Consider the following 14,286-nt stretch of genomic DNA (forward strand, 5'->3'; position numbering starts at 1 on the left):
CAAAACTTGCAGATCCCAGGTTGAATTTACGGAGCAGGCAGTTAAGGGAAAAAATCATGTACTTGCAAACTGAAAAAAAATTGATATGAAGTAAAAAAAGATATAATAAATGAGGTAAACCCCACAATGCGATTTTTACAGGAATACTTTTCAAAGTAGAAGAACAGGCTAAGGTCATACCTGACTGATCTGTGAAAAAATATTTAAAATATTATAGCTGATCTCTTTTTTCCTCTGTTATACAATCATGTCTAGTGATCCCTCTCTGTTATGAAGTAATGGATGGTAAGGTTGCCCCTCATGGCCTACTGAACACCCTGGAATGAATATTAATTTAAAATGCTCAGACCAAACTCTAACAATTTAGTCCCTGGAATTGACTAGTTTATTGATTGTTTAAATGCCAATATCGCAGTTCCAAACAATGTCATGGTTATTATAGAAACCCCTGAGGAGCTTGGGAAACAACCTTTTATGCCCCAATCGTTAGAATAAACCGGGGCTGTCACCATTATTGGTTACACCATGCAATAGCATGGGGAAAGTGTAGACAGCAATCTCAAGAAAAGCTTTATAAACTGCGACAAAGCGAAGATCCACCAGGGAGCTCATTTCAAATATCATCAGTTGTGTGTTTGAGATCTGGAGTTAGTTACTTGTTACTCTTAGGTAGGAGTGTATGAACATATACAGAACAAACTTTCACTGAATGTAACAGATTGTGATAGGCCCGGTAATTATTTTTAATTACTTGAGTCAGTTTGATGGCCCTCCCAGTTTAACAATGAAATGAATACACACTAGACCCGGTACACTGTTAGATGGGTAGACGAGCAGTACCATTTACTCATGTTAAGGCACTCAAACAAGCTTGTTTAAAACAAGATGATCATGCATTATTCCTTATTGGTCAATGTGAATTTTCCCCTATTTAAGTTTATCTCTTGGTTTTCAAGAGGCAAATGATACATGGTGATTTATGTATGTAAATCTGATTTACATAATCCTTGCTCTGAGCCTACACAAGGTATAAAGTACATGTATAACTTTAAGCTGCTGAGTAGACCCATTGACCCATATGTCAATATAATCTCAAGATTTGGGGCCAATTATCAGTGACGTAAGTAAAGTTTTAGGCTTGAATACCTAAAAGGTTTGGCTCAAAATCCATCCATATGGCATTTCTGATATCTATGTCATTTTTAAAACCATGGCACTGAAAACTATGTTAACCCACTAAACATCCCACATTCCTATTGTCAACAAGGCCTCTCTTTGGATAGAACTTCGATGGTCATTCTTTTAAGGCACCCACCAAAATGACCTTTTCAATGTCCTTGGCTGGACACCAATGAAACATCCCTGTGGAGTCATATTTTTTCACACTGGCATCCATGTTGTCAATCTGCTCGTTGCCGGGAATTAACAAAGGGTCATGCCTGGGGAAGAAAAAAAAAGTCAAAGATAATGTAACTGGAAAACATTATGAATTATGGATGGGAAAATATCCCAAGAGCTATATCCAATCAGGGATCAAAGTTAAAAAAAAAGTATTTACCTTTAAACCAATGTTTTCAACACACCTACTTTAGGAGGGAAAAATCTAATAAAATAACAAAAAATAAGTTTTTAAATGCTAGGTTGGGGCCTGGGAGATTTTTCAATAAGCTTTTCAGTTGATTTTAAAATAGTCTGTCACGTTCATGTCCATAAATATTCTCTCTTCCCGCTCCCATCCCTCCAAAAAATAAATATCAAAAGAGTTGCTATTAGCATCTGCAATGAAGTAGAAGGGATCGGAACAGAGCCCCATGCTGACTGACTGGCAGAGGTATGGAAAGCCAATTACTTGCTTTTACCACATACAACTTCTGACGTGATGCTCTTCACAGTAAAAGCTTTAACAGGCTGCACTTTAAATATTTTAGCAATTTGCCCAATCCTATTTTGCTTTCCCAAACTGAAGCCCTTTAAAGATTCAGCAGTATGTCATTTTAGAGTAGACTGACTAACAAATGCCCACATCTGGAATACATGATTTTAATACTAAACAACAGTGTCCATTTTCTGTGACAACTGTATCTGTGGAAACCTAAGTGTTTCTCCGGCAGGATTTTAAAACCTAGGGTTTTTCAAAGGAGGCACAAATAAGAGACATTTTAATTAACTGCCCTCCAACAAGTATAGCTGTGTGTGCACTTGCACACCCAAATACACACACCGTTCATTAATTTATTTGTTGAAAAAAAGTAAGGGAAGGGGGTAAGTGCATTAGCCAGAACTCTACAAGATGCTAAATAAGAGAAGTCTTTCTAATGATACCGAGGGATGCTATTACTATCAGTACAGCCACTGGAAGACCAGGGGCATCTGACCATAAAAACAAAATAGGGCACAGAGCATATTCTGCCAAAGCCTGAGTGTTCCCCACTTTTGCACAGAATTCTCTGAATACAGAACAGTTTATACAGTGTATATCCACAGGTTAACTGTCCCTGAATTGCACAACAAACATAATGTGATACCTCATGCAGAACATGCTCACAAACAGGTGCCTGAAGGTGGCATCTACTTTGGTATCCACTTCGGTAGAATTCTGTCCAATGTCACAGGGATAAAATGATGCTTACAGTGCCGGATTGCACTCCTACTGAAATCAATTGGCAACATTCCTATTCAAATGAGTCCTGCTCACTTCCTCTGTGGGTTTGTCCTGATGAAGTGGTTACCCGTTTAAAACAAAATACTTCCATGCTCTCTCCCAAGGAGGGAAGCAATTCACTACTTGGCAAACACATGTGTAGTTAGTGAATGTCACCTGAGAAAAACATTAATCACTTGGATGGCTTTGTACTGTCACTCAGTACCATAATATCTATGAAGCGCCGTCCATGTTAATCCGATTAGCAGCAAGGTTATCCTTACTGGTCTTCATGGAGACTGGCTCTGGGTCCTTGCAAATGACAAAAAGCTCTGTTTAGGGTAGGGTCTCACTCTTGGAGTAGGAGGAGAGAGAGGAGGGACATGGGGTTAAAAAGAACTTGTTGATGATATCAGTGACATTCTTATTATGATGCATCAAGTAGGAATGTTGCAAAGAATTTGCTAAAGATGGACAGATTTTGGATTCATCTAATCTCTTCAGGAGTATGTTATGTGCCCATGACTGCATGTTTTGTGTGGGACATGGATGCGCGCACGTTATTGTCTGACAGAAGTTGGTACCACAGCTAGATCACCTCAGTTAAGGGTGCTTAGCCCTAAGTGAGGTGTGAGGTGGCTGGAGATATTGTTTCAGAGGAGCCCAAGAATCCTGAGATTTTGTAGGTAAAAACATTAGAAGTATTGATGGACCAGCACTTTTGTAATTGGTAAGATGGTGGAGTAGGGTGAATACAGCACACAGCTTGGCACAGAATGTTTTAACACCTGCCATTTGCTTCTACTAGGTCCTCTGCAAAGGATTGGCTCTTCAGAAATATGTTTATGAATTCCAGTGATAAGTCACTGGTTGCACATGGTTTAGCAGCAGTATCCATAGTTGGAGACTTTATCCCAGGTTAGGAAATTTTCCAAATTTTCCAATTCTTCCTTCATATTGGCTATGGAAATTCAACAAATGATTCCCCATGAGCCCTTCCTAGAGCATTACTGACATGAAAGCAGAAGTCACTAATTAAATCTTTCTTTCCCCTTTTAATGTGGTTTAATTCAAACAATTAGACACATTAAGGATGTGATTTATACATTTCCCTTCCTATTCACTAGGAAACAACAGTAAAATGGGTTCTTAAAATGTCTCCATTTTATGTTTTAATTAATTTTTCTTGACTGCTCTCCGGTCTAACCCTCTTAAACTTGTATTCAAAATCTGCAGCAATGTCCCTGGTTAATTTGCAGCAAAGTCCAAAGTTAGGAGGAATCCTTTAATAAAACCAGGGGACTGCACTATAAAAGTCTGGTCTGTGTTTAACTGTTTTCAGCCTTGATTCAGTAAACCACGTGCATGGGAGCTTACGATTCAGCACTCGTTTATGAGCTGTTTTGAACTATGGCCTTGCCTCATACCAGAGACCATTCATAAGAGTTTGTGATAGAAACTTACAAGTACAGCTCAATGAAAGACTCATAATAAACAATTTAAATGAGGAGAGCAGCCCCTTTTTCTGCTGATGAATTATCTGCAAACAGATTCTTATGGATTCATTTATTGATAACTGTTTGACTAAAACCTTTTGTAAACATATTTCATCCAGCAGACAGTCTCTAAGTCAACAAAGTTTTTTTTACTAATTATGGTACGTAACTGGGCAATTAAGGCATATGGTTTCGTTTTTGTTCTCTGATTGGATATTATATCAATAATTACTTTTCGTATTACTGTAGCACTTAGGGGAACCTAGCCACTGTGAAGGACCCCTTACTCATCACCAGAAATACACTCTCGCTCCATCTCTAAAAGCCACCTGCATAGTAAGATTGTCTTGAAAACAAGCAATCCAAACCAGGGGAAAAAGAGCACTCACTGAGACAAATGGCTCAGCTCACACTTATCAGAATGACAGTATCATGCAGAATTAGCCTTCATGGGGGATTCCAATTCATTTGAGAACCCATGGAGATGAGTTAACTGCTTTGTAAATCTCTTATGATTTAATAAAATAATCAAGAAGCTGATTGAGGTATCTGAGCCATTAGCTATCATCTTTGAAAAGTCATGGAAGATGGGAAAAGGGCACATATAGTGCCCATTTATAGAAAGGGAAATAAGGACAACCCAGGAAACCACAGCATGGATTTGTAAAGAATAAATCATATCAAACCAATCTGATCGTTTTTTTGATAGGATAACAAGCCTTGCAGATAAGGGGAAAGTGGTAGATGTGGTATATCTAGACTTTGTAGCAAATGCTTTACTAGTCTCACATAATCTATGCTGTATTCCCCTAGTTTATTGATAAGAAGGTTGGGAATATCTATTCAAACAGTTATGCACCCACTTTATTGTAGCCCAGAGAGTATTTACCAATGGTTCACAGTCATGCTGGAAGGTCATAACAAGTAGAGTTCTGCAGAGGTCAGTTTTGGGACCAGTTCTGTTCAATATCTTCATCAACAATTTAGATATTGGCATAGAGAGGATGCTTATAAAGTTTGCAGATGATAGCAAGCTGGGAGACATTGCAATTGCTTTGGAGAATAGCATCATAATTCAAAATGATCTGGACAAACTGGAGAAATGGCCATAGATAGGGTGAAGTTCCATAAGGACAAATGCAAAGTACTTCACACAGTCACTTCCCATTTAGTATGTCCAGGAAGGAGTGCTGCAGAAAAGTATCTAGGGGTCATAGTAGATCACAAGCTACATATGAGCCAACAATATAACACCGTTGGGGGGAAAAAAGCAATTATTCTGGGACACATTAACAATAGTGTTGTAAGCAAGAAATGAGAAGTAATTATTCCCCTCTACTCTGCACTGATTAGGCCTCAACTGGAGTACTGTGTCCAGTTCTGGACACCACATTTTAGGAAAGATGTGGAGAAATTGGAGAAGGTCCAGAGAAGAGCAACAAAATAATTAAAGGTTTAGAAAACATGACTTATAAGGGAAGACTGAAAGAACTGGTCTTGTTTAGTTTGGAAAAGAGAAGACTGAGAAGGGACATGATAGCAGCTTTCAAATACCTAAAAGGGTGTTATAAGGCAGGAGAAAATTTATTCTCTTTAATGCCCGATGATATGACAAGAGGTAATGGGCTTAAATTGCAGCAAGGGAAGTTTAAGTTGGAAAGTAGGAAACACTTCCTAATTGTCAGGGTGGTTAAGCATTGGAATAAATTACCTACGAAGATTGAGGTCTCTCCATCTTCGGAGATAGTTTAGATAAATCAGGGATGGTCTAGATGGTGCCATGAGGGCAGGAGACTGGACTTGACGATCTCTCGAGATCTAGTATTATATGATTCTGTGATGTGGAAGGTTGTGCAGCAGTGTTCCCTCTATGCTGCACTACAGCACAGCTTCACAAATGATTAATCAGCCCTGCCCAGTCAGGCAGCTCCACACAGGGAGCTCTGAGCCTCCGACTTGGTGGGGCTGGTTAAATACCTGTGAAGCTGTGCTGCCACACAGTTTAGAGGGAACACTGTTGTACAGAGCTCCTTTCCCTACCCTGGTCCATGAAATGTAGTGTGGACTTATCCTTCCAGATTGGGGACCTGGCGGAACCAGGAGGAAGGCAAAGCTATTAGTGTTCCCAGGAAGCCTCCTTGTGCTTCTTCATTAGTGATCCTTGACTACAACTACATCCTCAAAAAACAAGGAAAATTGATAGCCCCAAAACTTGGTTATTGCAGACCTGAAGTTCACCACCAGTACCTGCTTCCAGAACATCAAATGCATTTAATTTTCAAACTTCTTAAAACCAGGACAGAGAGTATGTACCCATATCACCCCACAACCTTAATTCTCCTCTCTTTGAAATGTATTTTAACCCACCCATTACAGGCACTGTGTAGCATTCTATCCTTCCAGATGATATAGGATAGTGCCGGAACAGATCATGTGGTTACAACAGGAGATATGCATTTAGAGCATATCTAATGACCTGGCTATACCTGGCCTGTATTCAACCATCTCATCAACCCTGATAATATTGAGCAGCTCTCTGCTGAGTAGTATAGTCTATGGTCCTTATAAGGATTCTCTCAGGAACATAAGCTCCACTTCCTCTGATCTGCAGTGCACTCTTATGACTGCTACCAGACTGTTATCGACATGGGGATTTTGTAGCATACAGTCGTGCGCCTCTACATGCATAAGTCATAACACAACCCAGCCACAAGGAGTCCATGATTTCTGGGTGCACCTGCACCTCTCCTCCTATGGTGACCAACTCCAGGTAATCCTTTCACCAATAAATACAGTTGTCCCTAACACAATGCAGGGAACACATGCAGACAAATGAAAGAATATGATTCCGTGGCCCACAACCTGCAACATGAAATGGCTCATTTACTAGTCATTCCTCCTGTCTCCTTTATTTTAGGACTTCCATGGCTGAAGATCATGTCAGCTCCCAGGGGCAGAGTTAAGGTTAGGGGTGGGGATGGAATGCATCTCTACTTGCTGTTTTCTGTTTGTACTTATACTTGACTTATAGTTGTACCTCCCGGGTTATTGACTTTCACAGGTTTAAGTCTGTGTTAATAAGACTTAGCTTTTGGACAGTGTATAATTTTGTAACTACAAATGAATTATTGTTCTTTGTTTCTCTAATTTAACCTTTCAGACTGTGGTAACAAGAGGCACAATAGGAAAAATGACAGGATATAATAAATAGGGAGTAATTGTTTTAAAGTCTAATATTATAATTTACTAACAAATGGCTAACGCATGCTAGCTGACACCGTCGCAAAACTCTTATGGGAACTGCATTTGATCATCGAAGAACAGAAATTGTCACAAAGTAAAAATTACCTTGGTAAACTCTAACAGTGGCTTCTGATACATCTACTGTTTGGAAACTGTGTGTGTGACCATATTTCTGTCTCTTATAAATTGTCTCTAATTAAAGCTTTCTCTGAAGACTTGCATAATATTTAAAAAATTGTTTAGAACTAAGGTCTTTGACATGGTCCTGAGAAAAATTAGTCAACAAATCTAAATATTTTAGAACCCTGTTATGTACTTAAATATATGTGGTCATGACTATGTTATTAAATAGTAGTAATATTTTAATAATACATTATTACTTTAGACATATACAGTTCCTTTAGACTGGGGCTCTATACCTGCTTTACATATACTAATTAATTAAGACATTGTACAGACACACAGACACTAAGATTTTCAAAGCTGCCTGTAGGATTGAATACCCAATTCTCATTAAAATTGACATGAAAACACTGCAGTTGTTCTTAGCTACTAACGGTACGTTTATAGTGCACGCTTATTTTGAAATAAGCTATTTCGCAGTATTTCTTACAGAACAGCTTATTTCGAAATAGCACGTCTACACTTCAGGGAAGCTTCAAAATTAGTCCGAGGCAGGCTTCTCTAATGTGGACATGCTACCTCAATTTAGAGCCCCAGGAGGCACTGGGGAGTAATTACTTTGAATGGCCCTGGGGAGGAGCCATTTAGAAATAGCAGTAGTGTGGACATGCCACTGCTGTTATTTCAAAATACCAATTTTGGAATAGGCATTATTCCTCATGGAATGAGGTTTACAGAAGTCGGAATAAGCCGTCTGTTATTTCGAATTTATTCTCTGTGTAGATGCACCCTAAGTCAAACTGAGTGTTTTTTGAGACTTCCATCCTGTAACCTTCAAAACATGACTTTGAAAGCTGCTGATTCCACAGACTTACACGGCACTAATGCAAGATTCCCCACACTAACCCTACTTGTTGACTCCAGCGTTCCTTGAAAAAGGCACTAAAAAATTCTCATAAAATGGGGGGAAAGCATCTGTCAGTTCAAAAGGGTCTATTTTAATCTTGATATCCAAAGGATTTGGACCTTCAAGCATCTTTTGATCATTGCAGGACCGACTAATGTCTTGAAATGAGAGTACAGGCATGTTAGAAAAGCAACCAAGTTCAGTTTCCTCACATCGATATACTCCAGGTTATAAATAGCTTCTTTAGTTCTTATGGAAAAAATTATGTGTGCATGACTTAAAATGAAAAATAAAAGACAATCTTTTCAGGGTTTCGTGAAGCATATAATGCCACTTACCATCAATTAAACCTGGGAACGACACTAAATGCCATGCTACAGCGGCAAACCCAAAAAGCCTGCCTTGAAGACAACAGCCTAAAGCAAAACCATGAATCCCTTTTCCAGCAGAACTGTTGCGAGGAAGCCAGAATTATATTTTAAAGAGTACTGCTTTCATTGTAGACATTTACAACCACTCCAAACACATTCAGTTGGCGTTTTCAGCTTGGAAACTTCTGACAAATGTGGAAATGGAATAAAAATAAGAGTTTTTAGCCTTTTTCTTTTTAAATTGTGTGTGTCATTAATATTAGTCTTTCCATGGATTTTGTCACCTTTCTGTCAATCCTCTTACTATCTGTCATATGCTTCTATGTATCAGGGCCGTATATTTGCATGGATCTGCTCTGGATCTCCCACAGATCCAGAGCACAGGGAACTCGGGCAATATACGACCTATAGTGGCCATCACAGTGCTTGAAAGTAAAGCTGAGATATGTCAGTCTTTACCTATGGATTAAGGTCCTTTTTATACTCTCTTAGAAAACAATCCTACTCATACTGAACAGATATACAAACTTCCAGTAGACCTCTATGCCAGGTCTACATTAAAGGAGAAGTTTGAATTAAGATATGCAACTACAGCTATGTTAATTGTGTAGTTGTAGTCAACATACCTTGATTCAAACTTTGGCGCCATCCCCACAGTGGGAGGTCAATAGGAGAAACGCTCCCATCAACGTCTTTTACTCCTCACAAGGAGTAGAAGTATCAGTGGGGCCCCATCAGCATTTGATTTAGTGGATCCTTACTAGACTGGCTAAATCAAATGCCAGAAGATTGATAGGAGCGTCAATCCACTGGTAAGTAGAGACATGGCTTTAGTCTCACTGGGCATGCTTATGTCTGGAAATACACTTTTTCCTTGGTAACTAATGGCCTGTAGTTTGGTATGAAGAAATGAATGGCAGTCCCCCTAGAGACTGAAAGGTTTGGAAACCATCTTGTGCCCTTTGCAGTGGTTTTCAGTTTCCATACATGGATGCTCTTTTTCTTTTTAAGGGAAACGGAAGGAAAAGGTGCCATGCAAAGATGCATTGCAAAACGTCTCAAGCCTTTCAAATATCTTTTACAACCACCCTAACAAATTATGGCAATTAACATGCTGTTAGTGCGAGATGTATGCAGCCAGTGCAGGTGCTAATAATTGAAAAAGCATTTAGAGCTTTTACACCCGGGTTGAATATTTCATGATGCGCTGCATGTTTCACTATTTACTCAGTAGGCCTCTGTCACTTCAATCTTCCCTGACTGCTTTGACTGGTGCTATAAAGCTCTACCAAGACAGAGTGACGGCTTGTCACAGGCAAACTCCACTGACTACTGCAGCTCGCTGGGACTAGCTGTGAAGGTTGTCACGCTGCTCTTGTGGAATTCAGCAAATGTTTTGTGACTAATACACCCAACATTTGTCGACTACCATTAGCCATTCCCTATGACCCTCAGCAGCCTGGGTGGATGGCGTGAGGTTGTAATGAGAATTGGTTGTCTATGTGCAATACGCTAATGACACACTTTAGCAGACATTTACTTTCACAAGTTAATCAGCAATTAAATTTCTACAGCTTTAGTGCACACATGAAAGAAACTTTATAAGGGAAAAAAGATCCAATGAAAACACAGGTTTTTCTTTCTGTCACTGTATCACTTTTTCTCATGATATTCAAACTCATGGCTAATGGAGTCTAGTCCCACTCTTCTCACACTATCCTCCTGAAACTACTATGTCAAGAACTTAGCTAATGCAGTCAGTGGTAGTCCATTTGTCCTGTGGTTGCCACTGGACTGAGGTGTGCCTCTGAGAATTAGCAATCAGTTCTTCTGCCTCCACTAAAATGCCGGTAGTGTCTTTGCTAAGTTTACTAAGGAACCTTCTTTTAGGAATCTGTTGCCTTATGTCACAATATTCTACTCTATTCAGCCTTTCCAAAGAGTTGTCATGATGAGTAAATGTATTCTCTAATTGGAATGTCTCGAGTATGTCAACAGCAACTCAAAGTATACTCCTCAAATTCTCACTCAGAAGAGTTCTGAGATGGTCACCTATTCTTGCATACAAGCAAATCAAAGATGACGACACTGGGGCCAGAAAGCGTGTCCTTAGTTCTTAGCATTTCTCATGTAGGTTCTATCAAGCTGCACACACACAATTTTTTGGGGGGTGGGAGGGTGGAAAGCACCTAAACAAAAGCAATCTATAGAAAATTCCCTCATCCTCGTCTTAGCTGCTGCATTATCCTTTACCTTGAGGTATGAAACATATAATCCATCCAGGTGGAAACGTCACAGCTTTTAGAGACTTATTTTCTCTAAGCCATTGGTGAAAGAAAAAAATTCTCTTCTGCTCACCTGGTTTAAATATTTTACATTTCTTCCTCCCGACAACTTTTGTCTAAACCTTATATATTCGGGTTTAGCCTGTACATTTGAAAATAACTTGCTTATTTTCGCTGCTGGCAGACTCTCCAAATTCTTCCTGAAAACCTCTCTCTAAGTTTGGATACATTTTTGCAAGATTTCACAAAGGGTACATCTAGACTACACGGCTCTGTCGACAGAGCCATGTAAACAAGTTTACCCGGCATAGTCAATGAAGTGGGGATTTGAATAATCCCCGCTTCATTAAAATAAAAATGGCCACAGTGCTGTGCCAACCTGTCGATCAGCTGATTCGGCACAGCGTGGCAGTCTAGACGCGGCGCAGTTGACAAGGGAAGCCTTTGTCGACCGCTCTGGTAAACCTCATTTATTTAAATCCCCGCTTCATTGACTATGCCGGGTAAACTAGTTTACATGGCTCCTTTGATGGAGCCAGGTAGTCTAGATGTACCCAAAATGCTGGGTAAAATCTGACACTTTCTTATCCCCATGGATTGTAAACATCACAAGGGTAAGTTCATCTACTATAGCAGAAGTCGGAACTCTAGAATAAACTGTCCCCTATCCTCTAAAGTATCAAGTCACCTAACTCTGCCAAGAGCAGATCTAGACAACATGGATGTTTTAATGTCAATCGTCAGCCTAAAACCTGCACTACTGCACTAGCTACCTCTTTTAATATAATGAATTCCTAAATGGTTGCGTGGAGTTGACTTATGCCATTAAACAACTACTGAATAGCCCCTCAGAGGTGGCTTGCACATTAGTTCAGTGTCATGTGATTCTTGAACATACAAAGTAGCACTTTCAAAGTTTATAAAGTGCTTTGGGATTCTTAAAGGTGAAAGATACTATATTCCATAAGTCATTGTTACGGGAAACACAGTACGCTTTCACCTCTGCAGACCTGGTATTCAGATCTGATGATCTTTGCTGTGTGAGTAAACCTCATTTCACTAGTTTATTAATGGACAGGTTTTTCCATAAAACTGCACTATTGCTGTAATTGGTACAGACAGAAAAAACTAAGCATATCGACTGGTACAGCAGGTCAACCCCGAACAGCACTGGCAGAACACAGTGTGCATGCCTGTGATGTTATGTCTAGCCAACCAGAAAGGGGTGAGAGTCCCCTGCATGCATACATATACCCCATGAGGTGCTTGTTCTCACCGAGTGAGCGCAAGTAGAAATAGCTCTAATTCTGGCAGCAGCAGCTGTACAATTTAGCCATATTGAGAAAGTCCTTACTCTGGGTGCATATTCAGCCTTGCTAATAGTCCCTCCTGGAACTGTGGCTTTATACTTGCTCTAGCTCTGTGAGAACTGGCACAGGTATGCCTTTGCAAGCAAGGGAAATCATACCCCTCTCTTACTGTGTAGACATAGCTGAGGAGAGAGGAGTGATGGAGATGTTGTACAGCTACTGCCCACACTATGCCTAGATTAATATATGTCTTCTCGTTAATATAGACTGTGGCTATATTCCTGTTTATTTGTATCAGACAAAAATAGGCTCCCTGGGTTTTTACAAATCTGGCAGAAAAGTTGACTTTTTTCCATGTCACTCAGCTGGGCCATGATGGTTTCTGAACAAATTTACTGTTGGATGGGTATTTTAATGGATCTTAGATCAAGCAAAATCCTCAGGCTTATGAAATTTTCTGTGGTAACCAACTGAAAATGCAGCTTCCCAAAGCCTCGGATTCTTCTGTGATCAGGGACAGTTACGATAATGACCCTTTGCTGAGTATGCTACTTGTCTAGAGGCCGATGTCAAGTATACCACTCAGTTCAGAGTGGACAGGGACAAACTATTTATTTGCTCTTCAAGCCCCTTGGGCCCTGTCACATGCCATTTGTTCTTATATTAATAGGTAGCTTGACTCAACTGGGTTGACATTTTCTGCTACTCAGTGCATTCCAGCAGTAGTTACCAAGTCATTAAGAAAGAACTTAGACCCTGTCAACAGTTTTTTAAGTGGCTTGTTGGTTTCTGTCCAGGACTTTTCAAAATTTTTACATTTGAATCCAAGGGGACTACTTTTTGACCAGCTTAGCTACCTCATACACTGGGTGAGATAGCCTAGTCACATTTAACATGTCAACGACATGCTCATCATCTCATGATCTCTGTAAAAAGGCAATATGCAAACATTTGGTGCTCCCCAGGTCATTAAGAGATATACATTCCCTTGCAACAAAACAAAGGCCCTAAGGAAAGCAACCTTATGTCACCGTTACTCTGCTATGTTTTGTTTTGTTTCTTTCTTTCTTATTCTCCCTTTTCATTTTGTGATGTGGCCTCACAGGATGTCTTGCTGTGTCTAGGACAAGTCTGTAAGAAGCCTGCTCTCTTCCCTTTTAGAGTTTGTGGTTGCGTTTTTGTTTTAAGTTATCTTATAGCAAAATTACTCTGGTGGATTTAAAAGACCAGATTCTCAGCTGGTGTAAATGGGAGTAGCTCCATTGATATCAAGAGGTCTATGCTAATAACAGCAACTCAGGATCTGGCCCAATATGTGTTTTCTATTTTATTGCCTACTGGTACGGCTACACTGTCTTTTTTTCGGAAGAGGTATGCAAACACTGTTTGCATTTGCATACCTTCTTCCTTTTTTTTCCCCCTGGAAGAGGCTTTTCCACCATTTGGCCCCATCTACACTGTCTATACGGGGCCAAAAGTCAGAAAAAACTCTCTTTTGAAAGCCCCCCCCTTCTTCCTCGTAAATGAGGTTTACAGGGGCTTTCGAAAGAGGGATTTTTCCCGACATTTGACCCTAAATGGTGCAAAAGCCTCTTCCGGGGGAAAAAAAACGGAAGAAGGTATGAAAATGCAAGCACTAATTGCATTCCTCTTCTGAAAAAAAAAGACAGTGTAGCTGTACCCTAAATGTTTATTCAGTTTGTCAGTTTATATATCAAGTGTTATAACTAGTCTGTGCCTGATTCATCACCGCATTCCTCCTGTTTTATGTTATATCAGTGACATTTCACTGATTTTCACTGGAGGTGCAGTGCTAGCATGATACTGGCATCACATTCAATTTCCTGAATCGCCAATATACACCTAAAACATTTCTAGTATCTCCAGGAAATTTGCACACTTCACAACTA

General features: G+C 39.8%; 1 protein-coding gene across 20 annotated transcripts in view; it reads right to left on the reverse strand.

Annotated features, from left to right (window-relative positions):
• Positions 1-14,286, reverse strand: part of KCNMA1 (potassium calcium-activated channel subfamily M alpha 1) — a 755,813-nt gene that overhangs the window by 75,028 nt on the left and 666,499 nt on the right. For all 20 annotated transcript variants that reach the window (XM_075934712.2, XM_075934716.2, XM_075934715.2 and 17 more), the window contains one exon: positions 1,316-1,439. In XM_075934712.2, coding sequence (XP_075790827.1) covers positions 1,316-1,439 — 124 coding nt within the window. The remainder of the gene's footprint in view (positions 1-1,315; positions 1,440-14,286) is intronic.

This window comes from Pelodiscus sinensis, chromosome 8, assembly GCF_052426305.1.
Source record: "Pelodiscus sinensis isolate ZL-2025 chromosome 8, ASM5242630v1, whole genome shotgun sequence".
In the NCBI taxonomy this organism is placed as follows: domain Eukaryota; kingdom Metazoa; phylum Chordata; order Testudines; family Trionychidae; genus Pelodiscus; species Pelodiscus sinensis.